General features: G+C 47.0%; 1 protein-coding gene across 10 annotated transcripts in view; it reads left to right on the top strand.

Moving 5' to 3' along the window:
• HUWE1 (HECT, UBA and WWE domain containing E3 ubiquitin protein ligase 1) overlaps positions 1–18,243 on the top strand; it is a 1,403,674-nt gene that overhangs the window by 147,858 nt on the left and 1,237,573 nt on the right. For all 10 annotated transcript variants that reach the window (XM_069209338.1, XM_069209335.1, XM_069209339.1 and 7 more), the window contains one exon: positions 9,331–9,378. In XM_069209338.1, coding sequence (XP_069065439.1) covers positions 9,331–9,378 — 48 coding nt within the window. The remainder of the gene's footprint in view (positions 1–9,330; positions 9,379–18,243) is intronic.

The following is an 18,243-nucleotide window of genomic DNA, read 5'->3' as shown; positions in this document are numbered from 1 at the left end:
CACTGCCAGGTGTTACAGTTCCTGCAAGGGGGAGGTGATAAGCATCTCCACCCAGTACAGGCTTTACTAGCCACAGAGTGACAAAGGCACTCTCCCCATGTGGCCAGCAACATGTCTAGAGTGTGGCAGGCTGCTAAATACCAGTCAGCCTACACGGGTAGTTGGTTAAGGTTTCAGGGGGCACCTCTAAGGAGCCCTCTGGGGTGTATGTTACAATAGAATGTACACTGGCATCAGTGTGCATTTATTGTGCTGAGAAGTTTGATACCAAACTTCCCAGTTTTCAGTGTAGCCATTATGGTGCTGTGGAGTTCGTGTAAAACAGACTCCCAGACCATATACTCTTATGGCTACCCTGCACTTACAATGTCTAAGGTTTTGCTTAGACACTGTAGGGGGCACAGTGCTCATGCACTTGTGCCCTCACCTATGGTATAGTGCACCCTGCCTTAGGGCTGTAAGGCCTGCTAGAGGGGTGACTTATCTATACTGGATAGGCAGTGTGAGGTTGGCATGGCACCCTGAGGGGAGTGCCGTGTCGACTTAGTGTTTTTACCCCCACTAGCACACACAAGCTGGCAAGCAGTGTGTCTGTGCTGAGTGAGGGATCCCCAGGGTGGCATAAGATATGCTGCAGCCCTTAGAGACCTTCCCTGGCATCAGGGCCCTTGGTACCAGGGGTACCAGTTACAAGGGACTTACCTGGATGCCAGGGTGTGCCAATTGTGGAAACAAAAGTACAGGTTAGGGAAATAACACTGGTGCTGGGGCCTGGTTAGCAGGCCTCAGCACACTTTCAATTCAAAACTTAGCATCAGCAAAGGCAAAAAGTCAGGGGGTAACCATGCCAAGGAGGCATTTCCTTACAAGGAGTTTAAAAATAATTCTTGTTTTCTTGCAGTTTTATTGGAGATGTGAAAGGTGACTTAATGAAATGTGATTTGTTATTCGCTAATGATAACCCCATATTTATTGGGGCCTGTGTCTGCAAGGCAGGGTATGGAATCTATAGCACTTAGTAGTTCCTGTAATGGTCATCGGGGTTAGGTTGGACACTGTCTTTGTCCTTCTGTTGTATGAGGCACTGCATCAAGAACTTCTACTGAGGCTGTTGGGATCATGAGATTGAGTCATCTGGGGGAGCCAAAGGACCCTGGTGAAGAATCTCTTGTAGTTCTGTGTTGGCTTTTCATTGTTATGAGGAATATTTTGAGGATTTTCTGACATTACTTTACATTGAGATTGTTGCTGTTGAGCTTCACTAAGGTACATTGAAGCATTGTAACTGAGGAAGGTCCCAGCACTGAGGAAGGGCTTATGGTTCTCAAAGTGGTCATGCTGAGTTGAGACTCTACGATGGAGCAGTGCTCATCCCAGAAGTGGAGCTTTGCTTTCTCAGCACCCCCGCCTGGTGTTGCTAATTTTCTTCAATATCTTTCAGTCTCCTGTAATGCTTTTGCAGGCAGCGTTCATATTACCATATGATCAGTGAGACTGATCCTGTGGGTATGGACCACTGCATGCTCACATGTCAATGCTTGGTTTATGAGTTTCAGGACCAGAAATGTAACGGTTGCAATTAGAACAAAACTAAAATATTTTGCTAACCTCCTTGAAAGACTCTGTCAAGACTAAAGACACCAAATGAAATGCAAAATCACTTGAAAATCTTGGATATTTAATATATGAAGGATAAAAAGCCACAACTAGTGCTGAGGGAGCTTTGCTTCGCAGAGCCAAACAGTGATTTGCCTTCATTAACTTGGGTGCCCAGGTCCAGCTATCCACGTACCTCTGTTGGCCCTCTGTATTCTTCCAGGCCCTCTCGTCTGCTTCTTCACCACTCTCTTCTCGTGCCTCTTCCTGCTCTTTCCAGTCCTTTCTGCGGCTTCTACTGTTTCCTGCTTTTTGCTACTGCTCTCACCCATTTTTCTTAGTTTCCACTTCAGCCTTTTCCCCATTGCTTTCTCACCTTATTCTTTCATTCTTTTTTGCTCTTTTTCTGCACTCTTGGGGCCCTTTTAGTCTGTTTTAGGTGCTGTCACTTTTTGGCCTTTGTGCCCGCCTTCTCGCCAGCCTGGCCGACCGCCTCCTAGTGCCCCACCCAGGGTCTACTTAATGCGGCTGTGGGCGTGCTGAACGTGCACTAAAGGCCAGCCCATCAGCACCTGTCTGCACCTGGACTGTGCCCAGCACCAGAAACCCTTGTCCAATCGTCATCCACAGCTACACTTCTACTGCCCCTGCTCCCTAATCCCTGGATTCCGCCACGTATACTGCCACTGCACCACACTCCACAGTAGGACCTTTCGCCTGCACCTTCTGCCACTTCACTTGCTTCAACACGCACATCCCCACACCTCTCAGCAACACCCAGCCCACTTGACGCGCAGCACCAGCTACCCACCCCCAGCTCACATGCATTCTCAACACACTCACTTAATGAACACGGCATCTAGGTCTGGGACCTTTTCAACACTCACGCCTGACTGTCTTCCTAACCGAGAACTGATTCAAGCCTGTGGCAGTCCAGACATCTCCACACCAGCAGGATGAAGAATCACCCACAGAGAAACCGCATCAACAAGTTGGGTGGAGTAATTACTATCTTCCACAGAACCGCCATCAAATGCACCACTTTCGATTCTACCCTAGCAATGGAACACCTCATGTTCACTGTCCAAATGGTCAAGAAATCCACCATTAAGGAAACCCTCTCATTTAGTCCACCGGGACATCAAACGACTTTCTACATGCTCATCAGATTACCACCCCTCCCTTGTCATCTTCTCGAAGGGTTACATGTCCCAGGGTGACCGCAAATTCCACCTCAGCTACATAACGAACCTTAACTCTGCCAACCTCCTTGACAGTCTGAACAAGATCACCCTCCACCCCCCCTCCACATGCAACCCAGTGATGCTCGTTGCAGAAGGAACAAGGCCTAAGAGCCCAAATGGACAAACACACTCGCCTTCAGCTGCCCAAACATCCCAGCATGAACCAGGATGTCAGACGTTTCGTTGCCTAGATCACCAACTGCGCTGACATTGTCGTCCACTGTCAAAAATAAACATGCATCATCCACAAAGCAAGCCAGCTGGTACACAGAGTATCTTAGGCCAGCCAATGACCACTGCAAGAACCTTGAGAGGAGGTGGTGCACCAACAAAGACCCAACCGAGACAACTGCCTACAAGTTAGCACTCGCCCTATTCCACTGCCAACTACACGAGACGGAAAAACAGAAGCCCAGTCATTGTGCATCAAAGCTAACCCCAACTACAGTAAGTTGCTCTTTGGCACAGTCAAGAAATTCACTAACCCCACAACAGTGACAATCTCTCTCCCTCTCAGGACCTATGTGACTGCTTCACAGATTTCTTACATGACAAAATTGCCAGAACCTACATGTAGGAAGTTGGCTCTGTATGCACGATTTCAAAGTAAGGAATAGTATGCACAGAGTCCAAGGGTTCCCCTTAGAGGTAAGATAGTGGCAAAAAGAGATAATACTAATGCTCTATTTTGTGGTAGTGTGGTCGAGCAGTAGGCTTATCAAAGGAGTAGTGTTAAGCATTTGTTGTACATACACATAGACAATAAATGAGGTACACACACTCGGAGACAAATCCAGCCAATAGGTTTTGTTATAGAAAAATATCTTTTCTTAGTTTATTTTAAGAACCACAGGTTCAAATTCTACATGTAATATCTCATTTGAAAGGTATTGCAGGTAAGTACTTTAGGAACTTTGAATCATTACATTAGCATGTTTATTTTTGACATAAAACACATTAAGCTGTTTTAAAAGTGGACACTTAGTGCAATTTTCACAGTTCCTGGGGGAGGTAAAGTATTGTTAGGTTTCACAGGTAAGTAAGTCACTTACAGGTTTCAGTTTTTGGTCCAAGGTAGCCCACCGTTGGGGGTTCAGAGCAACCCCAAAGTTACCACACCAGCAGCTCAGGGCCGGTCAGGTGCAGAGGTCAAAGAGGTGCCCAAAAGGCATAGGCTTCAATGGAGAGAAGGGGGTGCCCCGGTTCCTGTCTGCCAGCAGGTAAGTACCCGCGTCTTCGGAGGGCAGACCAGGGGGGTTTTGTAGGGCACCGGGGGGGACACAGGTCAGCACAAAAAGTACACCCTCAGCAGCGCGGGGGCGGCCGGGTGCAGTGTGCAAACACGCGTCGGGTTTGTAATGGTTTTCAATGAGAGATCAAGGGATCTCTTCAGCGTTGCAGGCAAGGGGGGGGGCTCCTCGGGGTAGCCACCACCTGGGCAAGGGAGAGGGCCTCCTGGGGGTCACTCCTGCACAGGAGTTCCGTTTCTTTAGGTGCTGGGGGCTGCGGGTGCAGTCTTTTCCAGCCGTCGGGAAATGGAGTTCAGGCAGTCGCGGTCAGGGGGAGCCTCGGGATTCCCTCTGCAGGCGTCGCTGTGGTGGCTCAGGGGGGACAACTTTGGTTACTCACAGTTGTAGAGTCGCCGGAGGGTCCTCCCTGAAGCGTTGTTTCTCCACCAGTCGAGTCGGGGTCGCCGGGTGCAGTGTTGCAAGTCTCACGCTTCTTGCGGGGAGTTGCAGGGGTCTTTAAATCTGCTACTTGAAACAAAGTTGCAGTTCTTTTGGAGCAGGGCCGCTGTCCTCGGGAGTTTCTTGTCTTTCTCGAAGCAGGGCAGTCCTCAGAGGATTCAGAGGTCGCTGGTCCCTTGGAAAGCGTCGCTGGAGCAGGTTTCTTTGGAAGGCAGGAGACAGGCCGGTAAGTCTGGAGCCAAAGCAGTTGGTGTCTTCTGTTCTTCCTCTGCAGGAGTTTTTCAGCTCAGCAGTCCTCTTCTTCTTGTAGTTTCAGGAATCTAAAGTTTTAGGTTCAGGGAAGCCCTTAAATACTAAATTTAAGGGCGTGTTTAGGTCTGGGGGGTTAGTAGCCAATGGCTACTAGCCCTGAGGGTGAGTACACCCTCTTTGTGCCTCCTCCCAAGGGGAGGGGGTCACATCCCTAATCCTATTGGGGGAATCCTCCATCTGCAAGATGGAGGATTTCTAAAAGTTAGTCACCTCAGCTCAGGACACCTTAGGGGCTGTCCTGACTGGCCAGTGACTCCTCCTTGTTGTTTTCTTTGTTTCCTCCGGCCTTGCCGCCAAAAGTGGGGTCCGTGGCCGGAGGGGGCGGGCAACTCCACTAGCTGGAGTGTCCTGCGGTGCTGTGACAAAGGGGTGAGCCTTTGAGGCTCACCGCCAGGTGTTACAGCTCCTGCCTGGGGGAGGTGTTAGCATCTCCACCCAGTGCAGGCTTTGTTACTGGCCTCAGAGTGACAAAGGCACTCTCCCCATGGGGCCAGCAACATGTCTCTAGTGTGGCAGGCTGCTGGAACCAGTCAGCCTACACAGATAGTCGGTTAAGGTTTCAGGGGGCACCTCTAAGGTGCCCTCTGGGGTGTAGTTTACAATAAAATGTACACTGGCATCACTGTGCATTTATTGTGCTGAGAAGTTTGATACCAAACTTCCCAGTTTTCAGTGTAGCCATTATGGTGCTGTGGAGTTCGTGTAAAACAGACTCCCAGACCATATACTCTTATGGCTACCCTGCACTTACAATGTCTAAGGTATTGCTTAGACACTGTAGGGGCACAGTGCTCATGCACTGGTGCCCTCACCTATGATATAGTGCACCCTGCCTTAGGGCTGTAAGGCCTACTAGAGGGGTGACTTATCTATACCTGCATAGGCAGTGAGAGGCTGGCATGGCACCCTGAGGGGAGTGTCATGTCGACTTACTCGTTTTGTTCTCACCAGCACACACAAGCTGGCAAGCAGTGTGTCTGTGCTGAGTGAGGGGTCTCCAGGGTGGCATAAGACATGCTGCAGCCCTTAGAGACTTTCCTTGGCATCAGGGCCCTTGGTACCAGGGGTACCACTTACAAGGGACTTATCTGGATGCCAGGGTGTGCCAATTGTGGAATCAAAAGTACAGGTTAGGGAAAGAACACTGGTGCTGGGGCCTGGTTAGCAGGCCTCAGCACACTTTCAATTCAAAACATAGCATCAGCAAAGGCAAAAAGTCAGGGGGTAACCATGCCAAGGAGGCATTTCCTTACACTACAGAAACGTCAACCACCAGCTCAAGCCTGAAGACTGTTTCAAGAACCATACCACCACACACACTACCAGGGCTAACCACCTGGGACCACCTATCACTCAGGACACGGCCAACTCAGGGGCTCCATCTGACCTATGCCCCCACCATATCTTCAACCTAGGAGCATCCTAAATCGGCCTCGAAGTTTCCACTATACAAAACACTACAAAGGATTCTGATACCTTTACAGAAGACTGGAAGCACACAGAAATCGAACATATGCTAAAGAAACCAGCGGACCCCCAATAAGCTCGACAGCTACAGACTCATCTCCTTGTTACCTTTCCCAAGCAAAGTAATTGGAAAAAGCCATCAACCAACAACTCAGCATCTACCTGGAGCACAGTCATCTCCTGTGCGACTCCCAGTCCATATTTCACAGCAACCACAGCACACCGCCCTGATCACAGCCACAGATAACATCTGGGCCCTCCTTGACAAACAGCTGCCCTTAGCCTCCTCGATCTCTCAGGAGCCTTGGACAGTGTCCCGCCACATGCTTATCACCAGACTTTGTGACACAGGCATCCAAGGAGCTGCCCTCAGATGGATTGCCTCCTTCCTCACCCTTCAACTCCGAACCCAAACCTAACATCTGTGGAGCTTCTCCAGGCTCATCACTCAGCCCTCACCCTCTTAAAACTCAACAGGTCTCCCCTTACCAACATAGTCCGATTTCCACAGACTCAATATTATATCCTGCGCCGATGACGCAACTCATCCTCTCCCTCTTTGAAAACTCCACTGCCCCCCACAACCAACTTCCATCAATGTCTGACCAGGATTGGATGAGGAATAACTGCTTCAGGTTTAACAGACAAGACTGGAGTCTTGATCTTTGGCAGTGGCAGCTCCCCCTGGGATTGCCTCCTGATGGCCCAGAGAACTGGGGGCCACTCCAACCCCATCTGAGCATGCCAGCAATCTCTCACCCTGGAGAGCAGACTCCCCTTGAGGTCCCAAAACACAGCGCCATCCTCCTGCTTCATCTTGTGCATGTTTAGTAAGACTTATAAGAGTTTCCTACAGACTGTGAGACTCGCTACCACCCAAGCCCACGTCACCAGTGCACTGGACTACGGAATCACTGTACATGGGAATCGAGACCCATCTAGTTCAGAGACCAAAAAACATCCAGATCCCTGCAGCAAGACTCCTCAATCTCCATCGCTCACCCATGTTGCCCCCACCTCAAACTCCACTGTCTCCCGGTTCAGAAGAGATGTCGGTTCAAGCTCCTCACCCATGCGTTCAAGGCTCTGCACTAACCCAGACCCGCCTACATTATACACTGAGATTCATCAAACACGCCAGACACAGCTGCTCCGCCTCCCTCGGGTGGCCCATACCCCCTGCATGCAATGCACCAGAGCAGGACGACACTGCTTCTCCTGGCTTGCAGCCAAAGACTAACAGTCTCCCCTGCACCTCAGGACCTCCCCTACTCTACTGGAGTTCTGTAGGACACCGAAAAACTGCCTCTTGGACTGAGACCCTGCCAGGGTCTGGATACCGTCACTGGTGACGTAAAAGTAAACTGACTGATTAACTCTGCAACATTGGAGTACATGCCTGCCTCAGTGATTGTTGGTAGCCTCTAATTGAAGATGTTGATTCTGTCGCTACTTACGACCGATGTTGTTGGCAATCGGCCTGTGAATCACTCAAGTCTGGTATTACTATCTGACCAATGTTTGCTTAACCCCGTGGTCGAGCTGCCAGCCTGATGGTTTTTCTGTGGAGATTTGTAATGTTGGTAATGAGAAACAAAGGATTATGTGCAGAGCACTAAATGAATTAATTACAGCAAAATATTTCTGTGCTTATAGTTCAACAGCAGTCCAGTATTTATGACCCTGAATCCATCTTTATGCTCTTGTCTAAACAAAATTCTATCTGTGCTGATGGAAAGCTGTGTGTATTTGACTGGGGCTTGAAAATGGTTTAGATGAGGAGAATAAGATGGGAAAAGGGTTGTGCTCCTTTTGTTGAGCCCTAAATGCTACATTTTCCTGGAGCCACAGGATTCTGCTTTGAGTGGCATTTCGGCTTTAAAATAGTGGAATCACTAAAGTGCATACCTTGGCCCGTTGTGTCCTTGGTTTGTACAGAAACACTTCCATTTTAGCTTGAGGGATAGTGGATGTTCCATTAGACTTACACAGCTCATTCAGAAGCTTGTCTTATTACTGTTTAGTCTTTTAAGTGCTTCCTTGATGTGAATTTGAATGGAACTAGTGCACCCATGTCCTTTCTTATACATGCTTTGTCATGCCGACACCAGAGGTTATTGAATAGATGCATTGTGTTTCTGTTTGGCAGTTCTTTGGGTCTGTCTTAGCTTGTGTTTTCTCATTGTTTCTGTGATGCACCGGAGATGGTCAACCTTCAATCTTTCCAAAAGTATTCTCTATAAGGCGGGGCTAACTGGCAGGTGTGCCACATTTGGGTCCCCCCTTGCCCCACCCCCCCCCCCCCCCCCCAAAAAAAAAGGTTCAGGTAAGGGACCAGATCTAGCTACTTTCTCCACAGGGTGAACCTCAGTTATTGAGCAGCACTCATCTTGCTGGATGTTTTTTGTATAAGCTGGGTCTGGTTTGTGGGTAGATTTTGTTTTTGGGGTTTAGTGGTCTTATTTTGGTTTGATTAGCATGTCATTTTCTAACCAGGAGCCGAGCAGGTTTTTATGGCATGTTTCACCATTGATCTTGGTAAGCCGGATACGAGGTTATGTGCAGTTTCACATTGTGGTTCCTTCTTGTGTATACATGAGCAGGAAAGTAAGCAGCCGTTTTCACCAGGTTCTTTGGTATAATGCTTCTTGCTGACCACTGCACAGCCTTTGTTAGGGGATCACGATGGGAAACAGGCTTGCTTCTTTGCTGCTTTTGTTTCCACTGAGGATGCATCATTGGACGTAAGGAACCCATTGAGGTATTTTTTGTGGCCTTAAGGGTGTAGTCTTGGTTTTCTGTAGGTGAAACCAGAGTTGCATTGTGTGCCGAATTTGTTTTATGCCCCTTCCAAGGAAAACCTGTAATGTGATCTGCCTTTGTCTATCAGTGGGCTTATTTTATCCCCTGCAATAGTTATCAAAGTGCACTTTTCAAGAAGTGTGAATTACTTGTTAATCTTCAGTGGACAAATGCATTGTCTCAACTGTATTTAACATTTCTTCATTCTCTTGTCTTTGCAGACTTCGAGCAACACACTACATTACATTCACATAGAGCAACTAGACAAGGTAAGGGGAAGCATGCCTTCTTAGCTTTCATGTTCGTCTGTGTGGGTTGACTATTTTAAACTTACTTGGGGGTGAATTGAATGGTCTCCAAGTGACCCACAAATGTGCCTTTATGCCAAAACCTATATTTGTGAGCGGCTTTTGACAGCGGTGCTGTAAGAGGGGTCATCTAGGCACAAAGGATATTGGGTTTCATTTTACTTGCCAATAAAGTGACTGGCATGCCAATTATGCCAGGATATTTTAATAGTTGAAGATGGAACTTTGTTCAACAATTGAGACTTTGCTAAATAAGATGAAATGTTTGTATTGCCTTGCTTCAGTTTGTGTTTTTTCCCCCTGAGCTTTGCTTATTTAATCTTGCTTGGAGGTGGAATTTATACCTTGTGTATTGAAAAATATTGATGAGGCCGAGCCAGGTGCTGGCATTGGCCTGCGTCTTCTGAGCATCTTCTAGGATGGACAGGGTCAAGCGCTGCAAAAAATAAATCACTTTAAAAAGATGGTGGTGCACGCACAGCGCATGTTTTATGGCCGTATTTTAAGTACCTGAAAACATGGACCCTAAACCTTACGTTCGAGCTTCATTACTATTTATTTTTATGCACAATTAAATCAAGTACATACAAATAAAAAAGTAATCCGGAAAAGCAGTACACAAAAGTATACAGTCAAGTTAATTTTTTTATGATCAACCCATAATAAATATTTTGTAAAATAGTTTAAAATGGGTTCAGTTGGGTTAAAACAGGCAAGCATTGCTTGATGGCATGACCGAATTCCACCTTCAGTGATGTCGCCAGAAAAGTTCTCTTCCTGCATGAAAGCTGAGCTTCTATGAACCCAATACACAATGTCCTATTTGCAAGCCCTGTATAAGCAACAACTATGCAGAAACGATGGTAGGTTGCCAAAGTGCAAGATCATAAACTTTGGTTTTAAGAACAGAGTATCTGGATTCAAAGTATGGCAGTGGATTTAGAATCTTGTAATTCTGTAGCAACATCTAAGCGTGAAATATTTTGGACAGTGTTGCCTTGTCTGCCGCTTAGGAAAGCTTCTTTGTTGTGCCATTGTAGGAAAGTACCATCTTTCTTGGCATGTTTGCTACCCCAATTTCTACCTGTTTCTACCTGTTTGTCAGTGTGTTTTGCCTGTCTCACTGGGATCCTGCTAGCCAGGACCCCGTGCTCATAGTTTGTGGCCTGTGTGTGTTGTCAGTATGCTTAACTGTGTAACTGAAGTTCTGCTAACCAGAACTACAGTGCTTATGCTCTCTACTTACCAAATTGGTCACTATAGATTAGTCACTTCATATGCCAGTTCTGATTGGCACACTGGGTCCCCTATAAGTCCCTAGTATATGGTACCTACATACCCAGGGCATTGGGGTTCCAGGAGATCCTTATGGGCTGCAGCATTTCTTTTGCCACCCATAAGGAGCTCATACAAACCTTTCCTCAGGACTGCCACTGCCGCCTGAGTGAAATAGTGCGCACACTATTTCACAGCCATTTTCACTCACACTTAAGTAACTTATAAGTAACCTATATGTCTAACCTTCATTTACTGAAGGCTAGGTGCAAAGTTACTGTGTGAGAGGGCACCCTTGAACTGGCAAAGGTGACCCTATGTTGTCCAGGGCCAATTCCCCGGATTTCGTGAGTGCAGGGATACCATTATAAGCGTGCACTACATATGTGTCAATACATATATGTAGCTTCCCAACGGCAACTGCAAATATGTTCTCGATGATGACTTTGTCAACTGTCTGTTATCCGGGGCTGAAGACAGCTTCCTGAAAGTAGTTACAACTTTTGGTGGAGGTGTGGAAGGCTCTGAAGAAGGTTTAGACACCTCCTTTGAAGGTCGATGTTTAGACTTTGAAGATTTCCTTGCATGGGGTGATGTTGAGAGACTGAGGAATTCACCAGACCCCTGTGAAGTGGTCTTAAAAGTTTTTGAGGGTTGTCCCGAACCCTTTTCAGAGTGAGGTGATTTTTGCCTTTTTGGGATTTCTTAGAAGACCAGGAAGATTCCTCACTGTCTGAATCTAAGAACGGGTTCTTCCTTGTTATAAGCAGTCTTCCCTCTCTATCCTTTAAAGTTTTTGAGGAAAGGGTACGCCATACCTTGCATTCAGCAGCAGAATGTTAAGGATAGAGCCAAAATATACAATCTCTATGTGGATCCTCAGAGTGGACCCTTTTCTTTCCGCATGTACTGCATGCTCTGAAGAGATTTTTCCTCTGTCAGACATTGTGCTGATAGTAAGGCTCCAGAAATTCTGAGTTAATAAACACTCAATAATAAAGAAGAAATTCAGATGTAGTGGCAAAATCTACTCCAACAGGAACAAAATGAGCAGAGCTCAGAAGAGACTCCCCCAGCACAGTAGAAACTCTGAGGTAGTGGAGCTTCTCTCAGGAGGGTTCTAGAGGGTGATTCTGATTGGTTTGCTCCTTTTTTTTTTTTTTTTACATAAGGACTTGGTTAGATTACTAAAAGTAGGGATATAAGTTATTGCGGTTGTGTCTTTGGGGGCATTGTTTTGTTCTAAGGTACCGGGGACTCCCATCTCGACAGTGGGGAATGATTCAAGCATGTGAATCTATGAAAGATTCCAATACTGGAGAACAACTTTAGTTACAGGTAAGTAACTTATTTTCTTCTGTGAGATTTGCAATTTTTGTGATCGAAAAGATCCTTTTTCATCAAACACCCCATGGTGTTTGTATACAGCCCCTGTATTTATGTGCTGTCCTTTTAGATACCATCTAAGATGACCCTTACATTGGTTGCTAATTACCATGTCTTTGGCCCGATTTTATTAGTGTTCTGTTAGTGATTGAATATAGATTTAGTTCATCAAGTAAGCAATGTAGGCAGATTTAGGTTTGACTGAAGAGTATTGCAGTGTCGGCACACAAATGTGAAAGGTGAATATCTCTAAGCTTTGGAGCATGCATATTGGCTTGGGTTAGAGCAGTGGTCATGTCGGCGAAAAAGATTAGCTGGGGTGCCATCACACAACTCTGTTTTAGATCTTTATAAGTGAAGCTTTTCCCTGAGTCGGGTAACTTTGCCAGTCTCAATTCTTAAATAGGCATTTGTGTATAGTAGTTAAGTTGCTTGCAGTAGGTGGTGCAGAATATGCCAGTTGGTTAGTGTAAGGAAATGCCTCCTTGGCATGGTTGCCCCCTGACTTTTTGCCTTTGCTGATATGTTTACAATTGAAAGTGTGCTGAGGCCTGCTAACCAGGCCCCAGCACCAGTGTTCTTTCCCTAACCTGTACTTTTGTATCCACAATTGGCACACCCTGGCATCCAGATAAGTCCCTTGTAACTGGTACTTCTAGTACCAAGGGCCCTGATGCCAGGGAAGGTCTCTAAGGGCTGCAGCATGTATTATGCCACCCTAGAGACCCCTCTCAGCACCGACACACTGCTTACCAGCTTGTGTGTGCTAGGTAGAACAAAATGAGTAAGTCGACATGGCACTCCCCTCAGGGTGCCATGCCAGCCTCTCACTGCCTATGCAGTATAGGTAAGACACCCCTCTAGCAGGCCTTACAGCCCTAAGGCAGGGTGCACTATACCATAGGTGAGGGTACCAGTGCATGAGCATGGTACCCCTACAGTGTCTAAACAAAACCTTAGACATTGTAAGTGCAGGGTAGCCATAAGAGTATATGGTCTGGGAGTTTGTCAAACACGAACTCCACAGCACCATAATGGCTACACTGAAAACTGGGAAGTTTGGTATCAAACTTCTCAGCACAATAAATGCACAGTGATGTCAGTGTACATTTTATTGTAAACTACACCCCAGAGGGCACCTTAGAGGTGCCCCCTGAAACTTAACCGACTGTCTGTGTAGGCTGACTAGTTCCAGCAGCCTGCCACACTAGAGACATGTTGCTGGCCTCATGGGGAGAGTGCCTTTGTCACTCTGAGGCCAGTAACAAAGCCTGCACTGGGTGGAGATGCTAACACCTCCCCCAGGCAGGAGCTGTAACACCTGGCGGTGAGCCTCAAAGGCTCACCCCTTTGTCACAGCACCGCAGGACACTCCAGGTAGTGGAGTTGCCCGCCCCCTCCGGCCCCGGCCCCCACTTTTGGCGGCAAGGCCGGAGAAAATAATGAGAATAACAAGGAGGAGTCACTGGCCAGTCAGGACAGCCCCTAAGGTGTCCTGAGCTGAGGTGACTCTAACTTTTAGAAATCCTCCATCTTGCAGATGGAGGATTCCCCCAATAGGATTAGGGATGTGACCCCCTCCCCTTGGGAGGAGGCACAAAGAGGGTGTACCCACCCTCAGGGCTAGTAGCCATTGGCTACTAACCCCCCAGACCTAAACACGCCCTTAAATTTAGTATTTAAGGGCTTCCCTGAACCTAAAGATTTAGATTCCTGCAACAACAAGGACTGCCTAGCTGAAAACCCCTGCAGAGGAAGACCAGAAGACAACAACTGCCTTGGCTCCAGAAACTCACCGGCCTGTCTCCTGCCTTCCAAAGAACTCTGCTCCAGCGACGCCTTCCAAAGGGACCAGCGACCTCTGAATCCTCTGAGGACTGCCCTGCTTCGACGACGACAAGAAACTCCCGAGGACAGCGGACCTGCTCCAAAAAGACCAACTTTGTTTCAAGAAGCAGCTCTAAAGAACCCTGCAACTCCCCGCAAGAAGCGTGAGACTTGCAACACTGCACCCGGCGACCCCGACTCGGCTGGTGGAGAACCAACACCTCAGGGAGGACCCCCGGACTACTCTACGACTGTGAGTACCAAAACCTGTCCCCCCCCTGAGCCCCCACAGCGCCGCCTGCAGAGGGAATCCCGAGGCTTCCCCTGACCGCGACTCTCTGAAACCTAAGTCCCGACGCCTGGAAAAGACCCTGCACCCGCAGCCCCCAGGACCTGAAGGACCGGACTTTCACTGCAGAAGTGACCCCCAGGAGTCCCTCTCCCTTGCCCAAGTGGAGGTTTCCCCGAGGAAGCCCCCCCTTGCCTGCCTGCAGCGCTAAAGAGATCCCTTGATCTCTCATTGACTTACATTGCGAACCCGATGCTTGTTCTAACACTGCACCCGGCCGCCCCCGCGCCGCTGAGGGTGAAATTTCTGTGTGGGCTTGTGTCTCCCCCCCCGGTGCCCTACAAAAACCCCCTGGTCTGCCCTCCGAAGACGCGGGTACTTACCTGCAAGCAGACCGGAACCGGGGCACCCCCCTTCTCTCCATTGAAGCCTATGCGTTTTGGGCACCACTTTGAACTCTGCACCTGACCGGCCCTGAGCTGCTGGTGTGGTAACTTTGGGGTTGCTCTGAACCCCCAACGGTGGGCTACCTTGAACCAAGAACTGAACCCTGTAAGTGTCTTACTTACCTGGTAAAACTAACAAAAACTTACCTCCCCCAGGAACTGTGAAAATTGCACTAAGTGTCCACTTTTGAAATAGCTATTTATGAATAACTTGAAAAGTATACATGCAATTGAAATGATTCAAAGTTCCTAATGTACTTACCTGCAATACCTTTCAAACAAGATATTACATGTTAAATTTGAACCTGTGGTTCTTAAAATAAACTAAGAAAAGATATTTTTCTATAACAAAACCTATTGGCTGGATTTGTCTCTGAGTGTGTGTACCTCAGTTATTGTCTATGTGTATGTACAACAAATGCTTAACACTACTCCTTGGATAAGCCTACTGCTCGACCACAGTACCACAAAATAGAGCATTAGTATTATCTCTTTTTACCACTATTTTACCTCTAAGGGGAACCCTTGGACTCTGTGCATGCTATTCCTTACTTTGAAATAGCACATACAGAGCCAACTTCCTACAGTTAGCTTGAACCAAAGTTGATTTCGTGGTACAGTCAAAAGCCATCTTAAAACCAGTAAAGGAGCGGCACAGCACTAGTGCTTGAATGGCAGTTGGTCAGAAATTAGGGCCAGCGCCATGATGTTGGTGGGAGTCCTGATTCCTTGTATAAAACCAGTTTGATTTAATGGTATTTTTCCATGGACCACAGTCCATGTACAGAGTTCCTCCAGTACCTGTGAGGCAAAATCATAGATTAATTGTCAAGTGGTGCTATTAAGCAATAGTTGCTTGGCTGCATTACTAGACTGGCTCTCCAGGGAGACCTAGAATCGGGGTGTGGTAGAAATCACATGTCTAATGCAAGTATACATTGGCGTTTAGGGTTCCAGAGATGTAAATGAGGCACTATCTTTAAAGTTACCATGTGGTGGAGTGAAGGCCGCCTGCACAGCTTGGTTAAATTCTGCCACCCTGCCTTGTCCATTTATGTTAGTTAGTCTCATTTTCTTCCGGAGAACAGGCAAGTCCCCTAGAGCTGCTCTTTCTCTTTACCTTTCTGTCATCAGAGCTTTTGCAGCCATTAGTGGACACAATCCTAAGCTATGCATTTGATAGCAGTGGTGGCAGCTAATCAAAAGTACACTAGCAAGGCCTTTTACCTGAGCTCCTGTGGAAGACTGCATACTGCTTCTCTTGCAGAAGCAGAAACTTACTTGTTAGGGGCAGGATGCTTCAATAACCACTTGTCATGTCCCTTTTGGTGCTGTGAGGTGACACATAATGGCTGTATTCTCATTATTTTGGATTGATTTAAAAAAAAAAAAAAAAAAACCTATAGCTTACAATAAGTCAAGGTTTGGGTGCTTTCATGCTCTGACTTTTCCATCCTACTGATCATGCCGAACTCTGAATGTACCATGGATTCCCTCTGATCACCCATGCTTCCTAGCATTCTTTCAGCACCTGGAACAAATCATGGGCATTTGATTAGGGATTTGTATGTGCATGAGATTTCCATCTAAACAGACTTGTGTTGGTATGATCGTGTGTGGCGAAGCTGTAGGTATTCAAAGTATTTTGTGTAGCTTGGAGGACCTGTAACTCTTTGTTCCCTGCCAGACATCCTTCAGTCAAGAGATTCCAATTGGATCCCATCTAGAGAAGCCTTCCAACTGAGTGCTGTGAAAGATCCACCCACCTTGCTATAGAGGAGTTTCCAGTCCTATTGTTTCCAGCAGAGAACTGCTCTCCAGCACAGGGAAACTGCTTTAGTAACTTTGGGAAGAGTGGTTCTGTACAATAACACTAGAATATTATCCAACCCAGTTAGGGAGATTTTAGTGTGAAATGCAGGGTCTCTATATCCACTGAAGGACCGGTTAATCAGAATTCTATTTGTGAGGCCCAGTAATGCAGTTGGGGTCTGCCATGCCCAAGCTTCTGTCTTATGTAGACAAGGTCAAATGTAATCCTTGGCGGCCCGATTTGCCCATATGAAAGAACACACATTTGGCTGCTAAGCTTGCATTCGAGCTCTTGAGTATAATCAAACAAAATTCTCTAATATATACAAAGTGATGTCCAGGGATTTCCTTAGTCTCTGGACTACCTGTGTACAGTCTGAAAAGATCTTGATGCGGCTGGATTGGGAAGATAGGTTTTCCTTCACTCTAGTACCTTTCAGTAGTTCATCTTGGTAGTTTAATACTTTAACTATGATGGGGAGATGCAGGGCCCCCGGAGTAGGTTGTAAATGCCCTGTAAGTCTTTTTCAAGAACAAAGCAGGATGATGGTGGCATTCAAAAGGAGACTCTGTTTTCTATGAAAGTTTCAGGATTGTGCATCTCTGCATGAAGCCAATGGAGTGCAAGTTATTCCACCGTGTGGTTTCCAGCGTCTTCAGCCTTTTCCTCTAAGGAGCAGGATTCCATTGTGAGACGGAGACTGCATATTTCAGCGGTGTAACCGTGTTCTACTGTGCACCAGTATGATCTTTGTATTCAGGCACCATGTTGGCGTTGTTACATAGATTGTCAGAAGAGTATGATGTAGAGTCCTTATCAAATTCTGATTTCAAGCTCGAAGCTTTGATTGCTTTCAGGCTAGTTCAGGTGGACTTGTCTTGTTGTTCTGATCCTTAGGGAACCTCCTGCTCCACCTGCAGACCTGATCACCAACAGGTCCAGCAGTCAGCAGCTAGCTGAACCCCCACGGATGAGGAGCTACCACCTGCCAGAAATTGGATTATTTAGAGTGGAATAATTAAAACCTTTTTCAGAGAAAGCCCTCAGTCTTTAAATTAACCAATGCTCTATCCCCTGGTAGCTATGGCAGAGAGCAGATAGGAAAACTGTAATAAAGACAACGTACCAACACATTAAACAAATCTCAAACTGAATTTGAAAAATAGATTAACATTTATGAAACAAAACGGACAAAATCGAGAATGGGGGACCGGAGATGTGATGTTTTAAAGACTTAATGGAAAATAGCCCCAGAAATGTGCTAGATGGCAGTGTTAGTTTGTGGCTGCAGCAGACCGAGACCCAGATGCATTTTCAGTCTGGCAGCGATTGGTCAGGGAGTTTACCTTCTCATTTTGTCTTATGTTCAAATCAACCATATGAGTACACTACTAAGGCCCACAGGTCCTCTTGGGAGGCAATTAGAGACTCTCAGGATGTCAAGCGGAGGCCACTAGCACAGTCTAGCCAGGTCCAATTGGCAGTGATCTGCTGGGTACTTCCAGGAAAAAGCCCCTTTCAGCTTATCTCCCTATAGCCACACAGGAGACCAGGCAACTGACCCTTGAAATCAACTTTTTGTGTACAAGAGGAGCAGGTCCAGTCTTTCAGGGTTCCTCTTGGGTCAGACAGCAAGCCCAATCCTCTTCTGATGTCCAGGTCCAGAAAATGTTGCGAATATGGTCCCTGTAGATGCCACATTTATGCATGGCGTTAGGTGTTGTTGGTGACCCTTGTTCCCTCCCTAACCAATGAGGTAAAAGTTCCCACGGTTAACCCTACCCAAAGCA

This window comes from Pleurodeles waltl, chromosome 10, assembly GCF_031143425.1.
Source record: "Pleurodeles waltl isolate 20211129_DDA chromosome 10, aPleWal1.hap1.20221129, whole genome shotgun sequence".
In the NCBI taxonomy this organism is placed as follows: Eukaryota; Metazoa; Chordata; class Amphibia; order Caudata; family Salamandridae; genus Pleurodeles; species Pleurodeles waltl.
The sequence above is the reverse complement of the archived record's forward strand: the minus strand, read 5'-3'. Positions and strand labels throughout refer to the sequence as shown.